Genomic DNA, 19028 nt, shown 5'->3' with positions numbered 1-19028 from the left:
CTGTCGAACCTGAGATTTTGAATCCTACAGCACTAGTTATAGATAGTATATAATTCAGTGAAAACAAGTTTATGCCAATCCTAGAAGAACAGACAGTACAGTATTTACAATTTGGCAAGAAAACTTGCTATGATATTAGATGTCTGTTGTGCAGAGATTAAAACAATTGATAAAATCATGATAACATTAAACAATTCTGTAATTACAGATACCAGTAAAATCATAACTACATTATCATTGTGTGAAAATACATGGAACATAGGTTGAAAATTGCATGCATTATTTGCAACTGAATTGCACACTACAGCACTAAATGAGGGTGTGTGACTAAATAAGGGTGTAAATTTGACAAAATTTGTTTAAAATGATAAAACCAACGTCAGTGTATCATAGATCAAATCTAACCACTAGAACTTCACAAAAATATGAATATATCAGCAAAAGTATCTCTTGAAAATAAAAGTACATGTACAAAAGTATTTACTAAAACATTCACAAAAATAAATAGAGGAAGTATAGATATGTCTATGAACGTATGTATTAAATATCTCAACCAAAAGAGTATACTGAGAATACATCTAAATAAACTAAAAATATATCAGAGAAAATACATAAATGGGATACATTAAAATATGTACTAAAAATTAGATACTAGGGTTGTTCGAAAAGTTTATGGCCTGACCTAAAAAAAAACTGGAATGTATGAATTTTTCTGATAAATATTTAGTATGAATCTATGAGTAAACAACACATAACATATAACTTAAGCTTATTTGTGTGTTGTGGATTTTTGAAGGAAAGAATTGAACATTGTTAAATGTCATGCAGAAGATTGAACCTTGTATTGTGAACAAGTATTTTGTTAAACAGAAAATACAAGAAATCCACCAGGACATGGAAGCAACATTAGGAGATGGTGTTACAGCATATTCATGAGGCAGAAAGTGGTGTGATGAGTTTAAGCATGGTTAACAATCATATGAAGATGATCTGAGGTCAGGTCGGCCCTCCACATTGCCACAAAAGAAATTGTAGATAAAGTTCATGATTTGGTTACTTATGATAGAAGAATTACTATTAGGAAGTTAGCAGAAGAAGTATGAATTGGTAAAAGTTGAGTGACAGTTTGGGCATTAGTTAATGCTTGTTGAGTTCCAAAAATGTTGTTGCCTGAGCAGAAATAAATCTGAATTGTTGAAAGCCAGTGCCTACTTCAAAGATTTCAATAAATTCGTAACTGTAATTGAAACCTGGGTTCACCACTTTAACCCAGAGACACTGCAAAGTTTGCAGTGGAAGCACCAAAGTTCAACCTGGGAAGGTCCCGACATCACTTTTTTTTAGGATGGCAAGTATGTTTTACTATTTGATTATTTGGAAAGGGTTCACACCATTACAGGAAGTTACTATGCATCCATAGTCAATAACTTGCATTAAGAAATCAGAGAAAAGAGAAGAGTTTTGCTCAAAAAAGGTGTTCTCTTCTATCAGGACATTGCCCAGCTCACAAATCAAATGGTGCTTTGAATGCTATCTATGATGCTGGCTTTGAATTGCTCAATAACCCACCTTACTCACTGGTTTTTCCTCCAAGTGACTTGTTTCTCTTCCCTAACTTTAAAATCTTTCTGAAAGGTAGAAGATTTCAGAATGATGATGATCTCTTGAAGACTTCAGAGTGATTATCATTTGGTACATACCATCCAGTTATGGATTGAGTATCAAGAAGAAGAGTTCATTTCAGAAGGACATAAAAGCCTTAGATTACTGCTGGTGCATGTATATAGACTCACTAGTGATTATGTTGAAAACTAAATCAAAGTTGAACCATTGTCTCTTTTATTTATAGGTCAGGTTACAAACTTTTTGGATACCTTTTGTATATCTACTAAAAGTATCTACTGAAATGGAAGAATTACAAAATCTAGTAAGTTAATTACAGACCATAACATACTTTAATCATTTCCAGGGTACATGCAAAACATCATTTCACCTACACAAAGTCATCAAAGAGAAACTTAAAAATTCCAGAAACTAGTGGAAGTTAAATTAAAATTCAAATAAAGTAAACTCAAAACAGAACGAAAATACATTAGACTTAAAATCATAGTACAAAAAATGCAAGATATAATTAGTGAAAGGTAAAATTCAGAAATGAACAGTGCCCAAATGAAAGGTAACTTCAGGTAAGGAAATACATCAATTACAGTAAACTCAAAATCATGAGAATAAAGATTACACTATAAGATAAACTTGATATATAAAATTAAAATCATACAAGAAAGGATTTGAACCTAACACTACAAATAAATATAAAAAATAAAATTTAAATATTACATCACAAACTTTAAAGAAGCAAAATGAAATTACCAGATGAAATAAAATGAGTATAAAATTAAATTGTAATACACACAAATATAATAAAATATCAAAAATGAAACCATATCAGATTGTACACTTATATGTTCCTGTTAAATTTGTTGAATGATAGGTGCACACTTTTTACCAGCATTTGACAAGGCAGGCACTTTGTTTACTACCATCAATAAGTTACTTCACACAAGAGATGTGTATTTCTAATGCATTAGGCTGAAATTTTCCAGCCTTTTCAACAGTTCACTGTAGGGCCAGGCTTTCTTAAGTGTCCAGTTTGATGTTGCCCATATTTTGGGGCACATTTCTCTGTGTATGTACCTTACACAAACATATAATAATTTATAATTGATAGATGATGGACAGAGCTTTCCAAACACATATATATATAACATGTTGAGTTTGTGTTAATTTTTTCCAGCAAACCAAGGAAATAAACAATGGTGGGGTGTTAAAAGTAGCATGTTGCCAGTGGAAAAATTCAATTTCAAAGCAGTAACATAAACACAAAAATAGTAAGTATGACTCTAGCCTTTATTGTGATTAATCAGTAAACATTTATGTTTTGAAAATGTGTTTTTAGCTGATTGTCCTATTACTTTGTCACATATAAAAATATCCAAGTAACATGTTGCCGTAATCATGTGTTCTCCTTTATGGGTGTTTATTTTCATGACAATAATTACAATTTTTTTGAGTAAATATAATAATTAGAGTCTAAAATCAATCCGGGAAGTATATAATTTGATTTTATCATACCCCAAACACAGGGTATTAAGAGATATTTTGGGTATGTCCATTTGAAGCTTGTAATAAAATTAGTTTTTTTTAAGCACATGATCTCTTTTATGTATATATCTAGTGTAGATATTCAAATTATGGCATTTTGTCATATCATTATACACAACAGTTAAGACATTTGTTGTTATCAATAACTAAAACGGTAAGAGTAAATTGCATTCTTCAATAAAAATCACTGAACATAAAATTGCATAAAATCCTTTACGTGTTCTCCTTTACTTCAGTTTTGATTCAGAGGGTAATATATAGAGTGCATAATGCTTTTCCTGCCATCTTTAGTTTCCACCATGGGCAAACGATTAGGTTAGGGTGAATTGGAAATGTATTAATCAGAAATCAACTCATTTTCCTGCAAGAAAAATCTTTGAAAGTGAGATTACATAACAGGTGTTTTTATGTTTAACTGTATAACTAACATTCAGATGGTGTGAGTGGTGGTAGTTTTAGGTTTAAATGACTGATAAATTATAAAGCTAAATCTGTGAGCTTTTATTAGGAGATTATTTATAAAAAACAGAAAATTGAGGACATGATGAGGAGATCACCATTTTTAATTCAACTCCTTATATATGCTTTGCACTTCTTAGTATAATGCCACATTATAATAAAAGCTTTATGTTTATGATCTGTGGAAGTAATCTAATACAAAATAACTATTCTTATTAACCTGCTATAGCTGGATTTACTGTAGAAATATAAAGGAGATCACACCTGTCTTTGCTTATATACATAGGTGGTATGCATTTCGATTATGGGTTTCATATTTGTATTTTTAGAATGCATATTAAATAAAATTGGCAGCTGAAATATTAACACAGGAAAAGGGCAGCAGAAGGGAAAACATTTTTGCCTTTTTATTTTAGGTAACACTGCACTTCTCCAGTGTTGACGTTCCTCCGGACTCTCCACCGTATTTTCTCCCCTTTTTTCTTCCAGTGGAGTATGGGAGTCCTAACCATTGTCCAGTTACAAGCCACTGGGTTGGTGAATCATGGAAACATCTTCCTGCATGTGGTATTGATATATGATATAGATAATGGTACAACTATTTAGTTGAGAGTAGGGCGATAGTGTTCTGCTGGTGTAGATGAGAAGATGTCCTCTTATCTGATGCTCCATCTCTGTTAGGATTTATCGAGGGAATATATTATATTTTTGGAGTGAGCCGTCAAAATACAGTTCACCCCTTTGATTGGAATCCCTCATCCTACCCCCACATGGGTGTTAGTTCCCAGTGGCTGGGTTTTGGATTAAGAGGTGAACCATTCAACATAAGTCCTCACACATGTCTTATAGGTGTCTCTGTGCCTCACTCAATTATACTCTTGTTCCCTCCACTAGTGTTTTGGGTCATAGTGGTTGGACAAGTTGATTCGTATGGTTCTTTCTCTTATGCTATCCTTCAATATTTTTATATCCTGTGGAAGTTATTGCACTGGGGTGGTTCCGATTAGAAGGTTTTGAGTGAGTTAGTTTCCATTACCAGGACAACTTTCTTATGCTGATCATTCGGACATCAGGTTCCCGGATCAGTCAAACAGTTTATTACATTGCTATCGTGTGTCCCATTCATGGAGTGGTGGGTTTGGGATTCCCTCCATTCTGCTGAACTTGAAGTGAAGACAGTATGATCCTCTTTCCAACCCCCACATGGATGTCAGTTCCTGATAGCTGGGTTTTGGATTGTAGTTGACTTACTGATGGTATGATCCACATTCTACCCCCGTGTGGATGTCAATTCCTGGTGGCTGGGTTTTGGACACAGTTTACTTGCCAGTGTATATTCTGTCGTGTCCTAACCACTACACCTAGGGGCACTTCTTTTTACTTTCACCTGCATTCCAATACTCTATAGGATTGAGATTTGTTAGATAGTGGTTCAGAAAATTATAATTTTCTTCAATTTGATTGAACGAGTAACCATATCGTGATTTTGCCTTTCAAGGCTAAATCACATAACCTGCAAATGTCTCAATTACTAAAACTGTGATTTTAATTTTTTGGGGGGAAATCCCATGTTTCCCGAAATGTTGTTTTCTTCTTTTATTAATAGATTTATTTTAATTTGGTAAGTTTTTACCACTACTTTATATTCTATTTTGCATTTTGTTATTTCCTCGCTTACACAATTATTTTACTTCTTGAACTAATATGTCAGCTAGGTACAGTATATACTTAATAGTTTTTATCATATACATTGATGTATAAAGTATTGGAATAAATTATGGAAATGATGAAAACAAAAAGGATATAATTCTGAAGAGGCTTCGGCATTTATGTACAATAACTTGTGTAATGAGAGTATTTCTGAGGACTCATGAGTGAAAACAAAGGGTAATATATTATAATATGTCAACAACACTACACGTGCCATATCTAGTGCTGACAAGGCTTTTCACCCAATACCAAGACTCTATATTAGACCTATCTGTTGGCTTTATTGTGCTCTCTACCATTATATGCAGTTACTTGTGTAATAATCATATGGCAGATTAGTTTAGTGTCTTTATTAGATGTGATTTCATATGCATGTACAGTATCTTATGGAATCATCGTAAGTCAGTTCTGTCATTGCTTTATCATGTTCTTTGACTTTTATCTACCGTATTTTGTGTAATGAATATATATGGCAGATCTGTGTAATGGCATGACCATTTTGCATTACAGTGTATATGCATTTCTGCCCTTAAAGCTGTGTGCCACATCTGTTCAGTGGCTTTACTGTGTTGCATAAGCACAAAAGTAACACATATATTAATTCCTGCATTCTTAAAGCCTTCAAAATTAAATTGATATAATAATTGTCAGAACTTGGTGATTAACTTAATTAATTGATATAATTGATTACCTATGAGCAACAATTATATTGTGTCATATAAAATAATTTATTAATCAAAATTATGTTTGATTGAGCTCCAGTGAAAAGTGTTTGTGACTGTGAGATCAATGAAATTAAGTTAAAATTACATGTATGAGAAACATCATTTTTCACCATGGCTTCTGCCATTGTAATACAGACAATAGTAAATGGTTGTCTAGAGGTTTAGAAATCAACAGATAGAATGTTGACTTTGTGGAGAGAATAAAGTAAGGTTACTAAAAACCTTACAACTAATAGTCTAGAAATAGCTTATATTTAAAACATTATAGAGGTACATAAATGTTGTACTGATTAACAATGACTTATGTTGCATAGTTGTAAGAACTGTTTTAATCCACAGTAATTTCTTTTTGTAGAGGCAACAGCATGTATTGATCAGGCTGGTGGAGTTCAAAATATTAAACTAGTTTAGAACAGACATTTTAGACCCTGGAAACAAAATGGCAGCAATTTTTACCAGATTTAAGGTAAGAAAAAGCAACTACTGTACTGTTTTTTACGTGTATTTTCATGCTTTAATAGAGATTTAAGTAAAGGATAAGTCTAGGTAGATAAAACAACACCCCCGTAATGCACTGATGACCTTGTTATGCTTTTCTGTCATACTTGATACCATTATTATTTAGCAAAATACTGTAATGAACTCATTACATGTAAAGTAATTTTAAGAATTTTGTACATGTATGCATTTGTATCCAACTGTAAACAAATCATGTACCATATTTTTATGAATTGATGCTAGTATTTCCTGTTTTTTATTGTTGTAACTTATTTTGTGTTTGATACACATGTATTTTAGATGTATGTTTTCAGCTAAAGGATGTTTCTTAAAAATCTAAGACATTTGAATTTATTGACATAAATATTGTGTTATCACTTATCACATGTATTTATTTAATAAATGCCATTGGAACAGAAAGACATTATCTAATTATAAAACCTTATAAGAACCTATTTTTTTTTAATATCTTTAATATTCATATTAAAATGAAATGTTAGCAAAATTACGTATCTATTGATTTTTTTACAAGAAAAAACCTTCAACTGAAGAGATACTGGTGAAATTGGAAAAGGTATGATTTGACTTAATAATGAGAATTTCAGCTATAGTGCTACTGTTGTTTATAAAATCTTAATTAAAGATAATACAAGTGATAATACATGGAACAGTCTATATAATAATCAAGACATGTTTTGACTCAACTTGGTTTTCCTTCTATGCAAGTCCTAGTCTCTTAGTTACATGACATTGATGCCTACCCTAACATGGCCATGATATTATCCTAAACAAACTGCATACAACAGTCAGAAATAGAAGACTTCTAACTGCAGTAATATTAAAGTCAATATGCCATTCCTACATCAGTTTACATTTACAATGTGGTTTTTATTACTTTTTATAATGTTTTTTCTGTACTTAAGCTTTTTTAAAGGAACACAATTTCTAAAATATTTATATTAATTAATAAGGGAAATTCGTTTTTTTGTGCTCCTTTATCCCCAAACTCATTAATCCTTACATTATTTACAACACTAAAGATGTCATGTTTTGTTGGGATACCAAATGTAGACAAATACGTATCATGTGTTTAGTAATAGTTTGTAAGGTGTAAAAATGCAACTCGTCTGAATAAACAATGTTAGGTTGTTTGTTAGTGGCATAGTTACATAACGAGCTATTTGTGCTATGCCCACTGCAGATATTAAAACCCAATTATTAGTACCATAAGCCCTTAAGTTTAAAGCTGGGTGGGGGGGTAAAAAATGTTAGGGCATGCAATTCAAGGAGTAATGATAACATTGTTTACCCTAGAATTATGATTTTTATAAATTGCTACTAGTTATTACAACTTAGCGATGACTAAGCGTACACTGCCCAGAAACAATTAGAGTGGATTTAGGTTTAAACTGACATTAGTAATAAAGTAGTTGTAGAGTTATCTTGATTGGAACAGAAAGAAAAAAATTGAACAATTTGGTGGGTTGGTCACTTTCTGGTTTGTTGTCTTAGCGATGGTTTCTTGCCTTGTTTTTGGACTTGTTGGGTAGAGAAACAAATGAAAGTGAGTGGCAGTCACCTTTTAAAGTTAAACTCTATTGTTTTTGATTTTTTAGCATGTATACTTGTATTATACCTATTGAATATCTAGACCATACCTACATATAAAGTCTACTGGCTGTATGATATATCTGTGTGTATATATATATATATGGTTTTCAGTTGACCTTTGTTTCATATTTACTTGTGTAGGTAATTGACTAGTGATTCTTAAGAAGCCTTTCTAAAAAATGCCAGTTTTGGGTAGCATTTATATGGGTACACTGTTAAGCTCTTAATATGTAAGCAGTGAAACAAATGTAGAGAAGTTATGTTTACCGGAGTGATTAGAATACATGTGCTTAATAAGATTATTCTATGTACTTGAGTAACTGAAGATAAATTTGAATCTCATGCTTTCAGGACATCAACAGAACTTTAGAGTACAAAAGGACTACAGAGCAAACACGGAAGCATCTCATCGGATCTCTAATCCTTTACTCTGTTTTCCTGTATGTTATAGTTGCTGTTGTCTTTTATTTCTGGTATTTTCCCAATACATTACTGGATGGGCTTGTGCATTCTTTACCCCTCTTTATTTTTCCTCTTCTGTAAGTAACAATTAAATGTTATGTTTTCTTCATCATAATATATATGGTCAAAACATCAACTTTTTTAAGTCAAGTATAAAGTATCATCTTTACGTTTTTTATATTTTTTAGATAACATGAAATTCATAAAGTTACAGAGTAATTACCCTAAAACTTCTTTACTGGTATCAACTGTGTGATTCTGTAAGATGATTTATTTGATATTTTGGAAATAGGGTTAATCATTTCAAAGTTAAGAAATCATGCATAAATGTTAAAACAGTGTGTTCGTAATGTAGCTGCTTCAGATTGAAATCTTTCCCACTTTATAGTTTGTGTACTTACATTGTTTGTTTGGGTGCACATATTATATACAGTTAAAAATATTGATATTTAATATTCTTCACATCAAAAGTTACTAATTAATATATGTAATTAGTTATATACTGAAACCTTCTCCCATTTTGTACAATAAGGAATCAACACAGATTCATTCCAATATTCTCAGTTAGTATTAGCATGTTAATAAAATACCTTCTGTTGTTTCCTAAACATAAAAAATAATTTCAAGCAATTGAATTATTGTGGTTGGCAAGTCTTTTCATGTTTTGTTAGTACGTTGTTGATTATGTACATTTATAAATGTAACAAACTTCAAACAGTTGAATTGTTGTATTTTTTTAAGTCTGTTGTTATTTATGTACATTTATAAATGTAACAAACTTCAAACAATTGAATGGCTATGTTTTGTTAGGTCTGTTATTTACATATTGTTACGTATCTGCTTGTTTGATAATTTCCCGTAAAAATTCTTTCTGAGAAACTTCAGCGATACAAGTCCTTTCTTAATTAAAACTAGTTTATTATTTCTCAGTACAACTTTGCAATACACTTATTTTCCACAGTCACTTTAACTCAAACACACGCTTTAATTCACAACGATTTACCCACTTTACTTACGGTCACTACCGCTCACTTGACTCAATTATCTGTCTCTATATCTCCCTGTCTGCAATCATCTATGCCGTCACTTCTCCTCTCCGCTTTATTTGCCGGGTTTATATATTAAAATAAAGGGTGCCTGGAAAAGACTAGAGTTGCCAGGAAAAGTCATGATCCTTCTAGAAATTCATGACGTGTTACCAGCATCACGTGACATTTTGCTGTCGTAACAATATTTATAAATGTAACAAACTTCAAACAGTTGAATTGTTGTATTTTGATAGATCTGTTGTTATTTATGTACATTTATCACTTAACAAACTTCAAACAGTTGAATTGTTGTATTTTGATAGATCTGTTGTTATTTATGTACATTTATCACTTAACAAACTTCAAACAATTGAATGGTTGTGTTTTGGTAGGTCTGTTGTTTACATACATTTACAAATTTAACAAACTTTTAACAATTGAATGGTTGCTGTTTACTTATTTATAGATTTATCAAATTTCAAACAATTGATTTGTTGTGTTTTGTTAGGCGTGTTATTATTTATGTACATTTATAAATGTAACAAACTTCTAACAATTGAATGGTTGTGTTTTATTAAGTATGTTATTGTTTATTTACATTTTTATCTGTAACAAACTTCAAAGATTTGGACTCTGTTTTGTTAGGTCTGTTGTTGTCTACATATATTTATAAATGTAAAAACTTCAAAAAATTGAATTTTTGTATTTTGTTTGGCCTGTTATTGTTTATGTACATTTAAAAATTTAACTCATTTCAAACAGTTCAATGGTTGACCTGAAACAATACAGAGCATTAGAACACAACAATTCAATTGTTTGAAGTTTGTTACATATATAAATGTATGTAAACAATAACTGACCAAACAAAATGCAACCATTGAACTGTTTGAAATGAGTTAAATTTTTAAATGTACATAAACAATAACAGGCCAAACAAAATACAACAATTCAATTTTTTGAAGTTTTTTACATTTATAAATATATGTAGACAACAACAGACCTAGCAAAACAGAGTCCAAATCTTTGAAGTTTGTTACAGATAATAATGTAAATAAACAATAACATGCCTAATAAAACACAACCATTCAATTGTTAAAAGTTTGTTACATTTATAACTGTAAAAAACAATAACATACTTAATAAAACACAACAATTCAACTGTTTGAAGTTTGTTACATATATAAATGTATGTAAACAATAACTGACCAAACAAAATAATTGCTACAGCATATTCTACTGTAATGATAAATTAGAAATGTAATTATAGTTTTGAAAGTTAAAGGCTTACATGTATAAAGTTCCACATAAGTACTATTTTCCAGTACTACAACTGTAATATAAAAAGGAATTTGTGAGGTGAACTTTTGAAAGAGAACAGGATCTGTGATTCTGTTTGTTTATTATATAAAATATGTTTTTCCAATACAATATGTTACTCTCACAAATGGCTTTTGTCAATTATATTGCCCTCTATATGCACAAATTTTCAATTGCCAAAAGCCTTGATAATCCCACCTACCCTCATGTGTATTTACATGTGATATCTGCATGCTATCATGCAAATAATTGTGCAGCAACACTCCATCAATAGGATTGAAACACAACTCCTATTGTCACTAGTTTCCTTTCTTCCATGCAGCCTGTAATCACTTCTTGATTGGCAGTCTAAATGTCAGAACATGTTTTTGCTCATGTTTTCAGACTGAACTTTTTACTTAATTAATCCAGTTTTCTATTTATTATTTGGTCACATACTTTTACTTTCAACTGTCATTTTCGAATTTTGATGGGCTTGTGATTTTGGTTTGATGAAAATACTTTTTTTTTCCTTTGCTAGTCAACTCCGTAGGTTATCTACCATAACTGCTTATTTACTGGCCACTTCATAGAATCTAAGCAAGTATTATCTGCTCACAAAGTAATGGCTCTGGTTCATAGGAAGTTGACTACTTTTATGCAGTCTTCAGAGTTACCTAATGATTTTCCTTGCATACCATGTGAAGGTTTGCCTGAACTTGATGATGAAGATTCCTACAACCTATTTCCCCATCCTGTCAATGCCTCACACTCATATGGCATTTTATGGAAGGTGTCCAGGCCTCCTTTCCCATTTGTAGACTTATTCAATTAGGTGTGTTGTGTATCAGGTATCCTTCTCTCCCATTTCCTATGATTTTACTCCTTCCCTTTTCAGTGACAAGCCATTAAGTCAACATTTAGTGTTTCCTCCCTTTCTGGATATTGGAGTTCAAGCGAGTCAATTTGGGGATCAGTTGAATTCATGTGTCAGTATGCCTTGACCTCCTTGTACTCTGGACATCTCGACTTTAGTCTCGTACATCTCAAACAAGGGGGTACCCAATCGAGAGACCTCTGTTTTCAGACACTGGTCTTCCTGTATTGGGCCCTCAGCCATCAAATTCTTTTTTTGGCTTGTCATATTCCAGGTGCCCTGAATCTCATCATAGATCATTTATTATGTTCCAACAGGATTCTCTCTATGGAGTGGTCACTGGACCCACAGGCATTTCATGGGCTCTGTGCGCAGTGGAGTGTTCCAGAGCTGGAGGCCTTTGCCACTCATCTCCATTTCTCAGCTCATATGGTTTCAGTCAGGATTGGATGGGTCTACACTTGTATGATTACCCTCCCAATTGTCTGCTTCCCTGGGTCCTTTCCATCATTCAAACCACTTCGTGTCAGGTTCTGTTGATGATCCAATATTAGATGGCTCACCAGTGGTTTCCACTTCTGCATCAACTGCTGGTGTCGCCTCCTCTTCCTCTCCCTGTTTCCCTCACCCTCCTATGTTATCCTCAGTCTGGCATGTGTCATCTGTCTGTTCTCATACTTATTCTTCAGTTGTGGCTTTTGTCTGGTTCCTGACCCAGTGAGCCAGATTTTCATATTTGTACTTACCAGTTCCCAGCTGCTGTGGTGGTGGAGCATGGAGACTTCCTCTTGATTGTGCTTACTCCAACTCAGTTGAGAGTAGAGCAGTGGTGTTCTGCTGGTGTAGATGGCATTGACGCTCATCCTGCCGTGGACCTAATGTTGTCAGGTGATGGACGAAGTGTTCCTCTAACAAGTAGTTCACCCCTCTGGCTGAGGTACTTTCTTTCCTACTGTCTCCCAGATGTCAGTCCCTGACAAATATGGTGATAATAGGAGCTAGACCAGCCACGTAAGTCCTTACATGTGAGTGGCTGGATATTCTCCTCCTACTGCAGACTGGATGATACATTCCCATTGCCACCTGATGATTGACTGCAGATGCACCCCCACTTTGCTGTCCACCTTCTTACCATCATCCAGATGTTGGTTCCTGGTGGATATGGTAATGATTATGTTGGATGTGCAGACAGGTTGATGCAGATCCTTGGTACAGAAGCTCGCCTTCCCTACCAGTTCACATATCTGAGATGAAAAGTAGAGGACCCTCTTCCTACCATGGGCAGGATATCCCTATCATGGTTTGCTGGATGTTGGTTGAGGTCAATCTCCAATTTATGGTCCGGTTCACCCTAACCTCTCTATGCCTGGGGTCCCTTAATTTCACACGTTTCTGGCCAGATACCCTCCTCCTCCATGGACTGGATAATACATACCCAGTGTTGTCTGGTGATGGACTGGAGATGCACCCCACTTTGCTGTCCACCTTCTTACCATTCCCCAGATATCGGTTTCAGGAGGATATGGTGATGGTTTTGTCAGATGTGCACACATGATGATGCAGCGGAGGTCCCTCCATTGTTTCCACTCTTACTGCGACACATTTTCACATGGGCGAAGAGTATACCTGGCTCAAAAATGGTGTGGTCTCCCACAGGGGTGTTGCCTTCTGTTTATTTGCACACTCCATGGTCTTCCTTTGGGCACTTTCTAAAGGGAGATCATCTTCTCACCAGACCCTCTGCCAACTTTGTGTAGGATTCTAGCTATTTGTGAGAGAGGTAAGATATGATATTCGAAGTCAACATTTTCTTCAACTGAAAATGTATTTCCGATAGATACTTACCTCCTCTAACATTTCTCACCCATCCTCCCCACTTCTGGTGTACGTTTTGTAGGCATTGCCCTATCTTGAAGTGATTATGGTGCATGGAAGTGAGGGTACTAGTGACAACTTGAGTTGTTTTGCACTCCTGTTGGTGGAGAGTTGCTTCATGATCGTTTGTATTATTGCATGCAGATATCTCATGTGAATACACATGAGGGTAGTGTTGGTTATATAAGACTGTTTAGTGTAAGCGTTATTGTTTAGTTTATTTTGTGAATATTAATATTTAATTACTTTTTAGTTTTCATGACAGGAGTGTTGAAGATTGATTGTTTTAAAAGTGTTGGTTGTGACAAATTTCGTTATGTAACTATAACAGTCGTACATTGTGTTTCCAATTACATTGTTGTTTAGGCTTTACTAATATTGTTGACATCATATTACTCAAATCTTTGGTATTTTTCTCATTACCTTAAGTGAATATTCTTACATTGCTTGCATAATTTATAGAAATTTAAAGTCCTCAGTGGACAAGGTATATATATATGTATAGGTGACTAGCGAGCACAAGTTCGGTAGAGAAAAGTCAAGTGAGAGATAATTAGACAGAACTTGTGAGTTTGAATCCCCATCCCGCCAAATATGCTTGCCCTTTCAGCCATGGGGATGTTATAATGTGACAGTCAGTCCTACTATTCATTGGTAAAAGAGTAGCCCATGAGTTGGTGGTGGGTGTGACTAGCTGCCTTCCCTCTAGTCTTTCACTGCTAAATTAGGGATGGCTGGCGCAGATTGCTCTCATATAAGGATGCACAAAATTAAAAACAAACAAACAGACAGATCTAGACTGAGTGATTGGTAGTTTAGCCTTAATAGGTAATATTTTAAATTGAGTTTCATAGTTTGACAGAGAAAAGAAGAATAATTTGTTTTGTCAAAGGGTGTTCTAAAGTAAATGAACCCATCTGTGTGGACTTTGACGAAAAGGAGACAATTATTTAAGGTTCAAGATATAACTGTGGTACTCCACGGTGTAACGTAAGTAAATTATTCACTGATACTATTGTGATAAGAGTAGAGAAAAATAATTCGTCTTGTCAATTGGATTTTAAAGTAATTGCATCAGTCTGTGTGGAATTTTGACAAGAAAGGAGAATTACTTAGAGTTTTAGATAAAACTGTGATATCCTATAGTGTAAAGAAGTTTTGTACATACGTTTGACTTGTTTTGAATATATTATTTTAAAACAAGTGGATTGTGTGCTGTCCATTTATTGTTTGAATTTATCACCAGCAAGTCACAGACACCTACTGTAAAAGAATCCCAGCCCATTCATATATACATAAAATCCTGACAAGTAGGTGGTAGTATCAAGCCTAATGGCAAGTGAAAATTGGTGCATTTAGAGGGCAGTATAATTGCGAAAAGCTATTTGTGATACGAAGTGAGTTTCTATCAGAAATAAATTTTCAGTTCAGGAAAATGTTAACTTTTGCATATTATTGAAGGAATCTAACCTTAAGAAGTTTCATTTGTTCATTGCTTTTTTAAATGGTGCAGCTGTTTAGCTGGAGTGTCTTCTGATATTCTCTTTTATTAGGGTTTGGATTCTAAAGCTTAGCCTTCACTGGTATTTCATTTTTACTATTGAGAAATATGAAAATACATTAGAAGAATTAAGAAGGAAAAAGAAGCAGATTTTGAATGACATAAAGGAAACTGAAACCTACAAAAATGTTTCACAGTGTTTGTAAAACACAAAAACCTAGTTAAAAAAAATTAATATAATCTTCAGGCTACAAAGGTTACAAAATTGAGTAGAAAATCTAATTAATAAGATCAAAGTTACTTATTCTTCTAATGATGTTGTATATTATGTTGCTTTTGTGGTAAATAAAGACATCAAGTTTATATTCATAACATTTCTTTAGATAGTTTATATTAACCTCAATACTTACATCTAGTATAGTAGAATGTTCTTTCAAATTTGAAATTGTTAATGTTCTCTTCTTGCAATGTGTACAACAACATTCTGTGATGTTTCAAACTGCTTGTTTTATTCAGTACTTAGTGCATGTACTAAAATTTGTTTTAATGTTTGACATACTTTGTGCACTTAATACTTTTTATGCTGTAAAGTTCTGCAGTATTTGGAAAAGTTTGTGAAACAGTGGCTTTTTACTGTTATATAGTAAACGTGTTACAAGGAACATTTATTTAAAATACAGGAATATATAGTTGATGACAAGTTACACAGGTTGTAAACTCAAGGAGATTTACATTAGAATCAGTGAAATAGATTCAGAATTTTTAAAACAAAACAAACCTGTATTTAAAAGTTATAAAAATAGGACTTGCATTATTGTTTATTAATTCTTGAAAAAATCTTTAAATGAGTTTTATTACATTTGTCCATAAACAATTCTTTAATAAACTTTATCACTTTTACTTAATCATTTATTTTCTTACAAATTATTAATTATGTTCTGAATGTTTAAATTTATAGTTAGTATACTTAAGGAGAAACTGAACTTGAATCAGGCTAATACAGAATCTCTAGCAGCTGGAGGACATGAGTTAAGGCTAACTTCAAATGTTGTGGATGCTAACAGACTAGCTTGGTCTAACAAAAAATTTTTTCTGATACAATCACTTATGGTTATCATATAGTGACCCAGTTTGAGTTCCATACTGGAGTAGACTGGTTCTCTTACAAGTCAGCTAAAGCACAATACACTTAAAGAGCCTTCTAGAAAGGAATTATTGTCATATAGTGTCCCAGTTTGAGTTCCACACTGGAGTAGACTGGTTCTCTTACAGGTCAGCCAAAGCACAATATACTTAAAGAGCCTCCTAGAAAGGATTTATTGTGATTATCATGCATTGCTTAACAATGTGAAATCAGGTAACACTCTTGATATTAGAAGGTTAATCTTATTTCTCCTTGGTTAACCCTGTGTGCACAGGTGGGGTCAAAATGTGCATGTCACAACTTTTTACAGCATTACAGTCAAAATTTAACTAAACTACTTCATTATCAATGTGTATGAAGAAACCTGGCATCAAAACATAGTTAACGAGTCATATTTTAATATTGTATGACCTAAATTTTAATTAAAAAGAAAACATTAAAAAAAAGTTCTCAAAATTTTGTCTTGTATGTCACATAAGATGTCTGCACTATAAGCTAGAATATAAACCTACACCTTCTTAAGTCGCTGAAATATCAGTTTACATATATTCAGAAAATCTACCAGAGAAACCTCTTCCATCTCTTCATTCTTTTGAAGCTATTTATTTAATCACACTTACATGTCTTAAGTAAATGTTTATAACCAATAGATGAAGGAGATACTGTACCATGTAAATATGATGGTTATTTGTCAATTTTATGGTGAGTAAAGTCACAATTGTGTGTTTACTAAAATCATTGTTCCAAACAGAAATGAATTTTTAAATCTCTTTTTACTTTGCTTAGAAAGTATATTAGTTTTGTTAAATCTATTTTTACCTTGGTTAGAAATTATATTAGTTTTGTTTGTTTGTTTGAATTTATGCACAAAGCTACACAATGGGCTATCTGTGCTCTGCCCACCACGGGTATTGAAACCCGGTTCCTAGCGTTGTAAGTCCGCAGACATACTGCTTTTGTTTTGTTAAATCTATTTTTACCTTGGTTAGAAATTATATTAGTTTTGTTAAATCTGTTGTTACAACAGCGCAAGTCACCTGATGCTGGTAACACGTCATGAGTTTCTAGAAGGATCATGACTGTTCCTGGCAACTGTAGTCTTTTCTAGGCGCCCTCTATTTTAGTATATAAGCCCGGCAAAAAAAGCGGAGATATAATTGCAGATAGATATAGAGACAGATAATTGAGTCAAGCGAGCAGTAGTGACCATAAGTAAAGTACGTGAATCGTTGTGAATTATAGCATGTGTTTAAGTTAAAGTGACTGTGGAAATTAAGTGTATTGCAAAGTTGTATTGAGAAATAATAAACTACTTTTAATTAAGGAAGGACTTGTATCACTGAAGTTCCTCGGAAAGAATTTATACCGGAAATTAACAAATGACCAGAGACATAACAAATTGGTGTCAGAGAGTGGGACAGAAAAAAAAAAAGAAGATGGAAACGAGAAGTGGCAAATCAAACTACAGCTTGGCAGATTTGATGGCAGCAATACAAGAACAGCAAAAGAAACAAGAAGAACGAGAAAATAAACAAGAAAAAAAACATGAAGAACGAGAAAAGAAACAAGAAGAGAGATTACAACAGCTGTTGAAGGTAAAAGAAAAGAAACAAGAAGAACGAGAAAAGAAACAAGAAGAGAGATTACAGCAGTGGCAAGAAAACCTGCAACAGTGGCAGCTCAAACAGCAAAATAAACAAGAGAGATTACAGCATTTGTTGGAGGAAAAAGAAAAGAAACAAGAAGAACGAGAAAAGAAACAAGAAGAGAGATTACAACAGAGGAAAATGAAAAGAAACGAGCAGAACGAGAAAATAAACAAGAAGAGAGACTACAGCAGTGGCAACTGGAACAAGAAAGGAAACAAGAAGCACAAATGGAAAAGCTTAGTAAATTTCAAAGTGAATTAAATACCTTAAAGAACAATTTACTATCTTTTACACAGGAAAAATACATTAACCATGGACCTAATCAGCCCCTTCCAGACTCCACAGCTAAACCTAATGCAGATATCTTCAGTCCTGCCACAAGTCATATTCCAGACATGAGTGTCAGGGTGATCTAGTACGAAGGAAGCCAGAGTAATTCGATGGGAAGGCCCTATGGGAAGCATATAGAGCACAATTTGAGCTACTGGCAGAAATGAATGGATGGACAGAGGAGCAGAATGCAGTGTACCTAGCAACGAGCTTGAAGAGACAACCACTGTAAATACTTGGACACTTGTCAGCAGACGACAGGCACAACTATAGAGCACTGGCAGCTGCACTAGAAATCACGTATGGAACTCAAAATCAGTTAGAAGTCTACAGAGCTAGGTTTAGAACGAGAGTCCGTGCTAAAGAGGAGAGCCTGCAAGAGCTGGCACAGGATTTGAAAAGTATGGCACACAAGGCTTAACTGTACCACCCGATGTCCTCAAACTGTTGCTGAGGGAGCAGTTTGTAGACACCTTGGACAGCCCACAACTGAAGATACACTGGCTCCTCATATGTCCTTGCTCTCCACAATTCCAACAATCTCTCTGGGTAGCAGCCTTTTCTGCTGTGGCATCTTCCTGGTGTTGAAGTTGCTGGCATTGAGCTCTTGTGCCCAGGTTTCGTGCCAGCAAAGTCCCTAAAACCTCTCTGAAAGCTGACCTTTTCTGGCCTTGAATCCTGATGACTGTACCAACCTTGGT

The 19028-nt window shown here is 33.7% G+C and overlaps 1 protein-coding gene across 5 annotated transcripts in view; it reads left to right on the top strand.

Annotated features, from left to right (window-relative positions):
• LOC106473652 (protein lunapark-like) overlaps nucleotides 1-19028 on the top strand; it is a 47385-nt gene that overhangs the window by 20231 nt on the left and 8126 nt on the right. For 2 of the 5 annotated variants that reach the window (XM_022402059.1, XM_022402058.1), the window contains exons 5-7: nucleotides 6412-6522; nucleotides 7087-7128; nucleotides 8517-8704. In XM_022402059.1, the coding sequence (XP_022257767.1) occupies nucleotides 6496-6522; nucleotides 7087-7128; nucleotides 8517-8704 (257 nt within the window). In that variant the 5' untranslated portion in view covers nucleotides 6412-6495. Of the gene's footprint in view, nucleotides 1-2848; nucleotides 2889-6411; nucleotides 6523-7086; nucleotides 7129-8516; nucleotides 8705-19028 lie in introns of those variants that run through there. The other 3 variants (XM_022402061.1, XR_002613745.1, XR_001291694.2) reach the window with 3 other exon arrangements.

Source organism: Limulus polyphemus, unplaced genomic scaffold, assembly GCF_000517525.1.
Source record: "Limulus polyphemus unplaced genomic scaffold, Limulus_polyphemus-2.1.2 Scaffold6372, whole genome shotgun sequence".
Lineage (NCBI taxonomy): Eukaryota > Metazoa > Arthropoda > Merostomata > Xiphosura > Limulidae > Limulus > Limulus polyphemus.
Note: the sequence above shows the minus strand (reverse complement) of the source record. Positions and strands in the feature narration are given on the sequence as shown.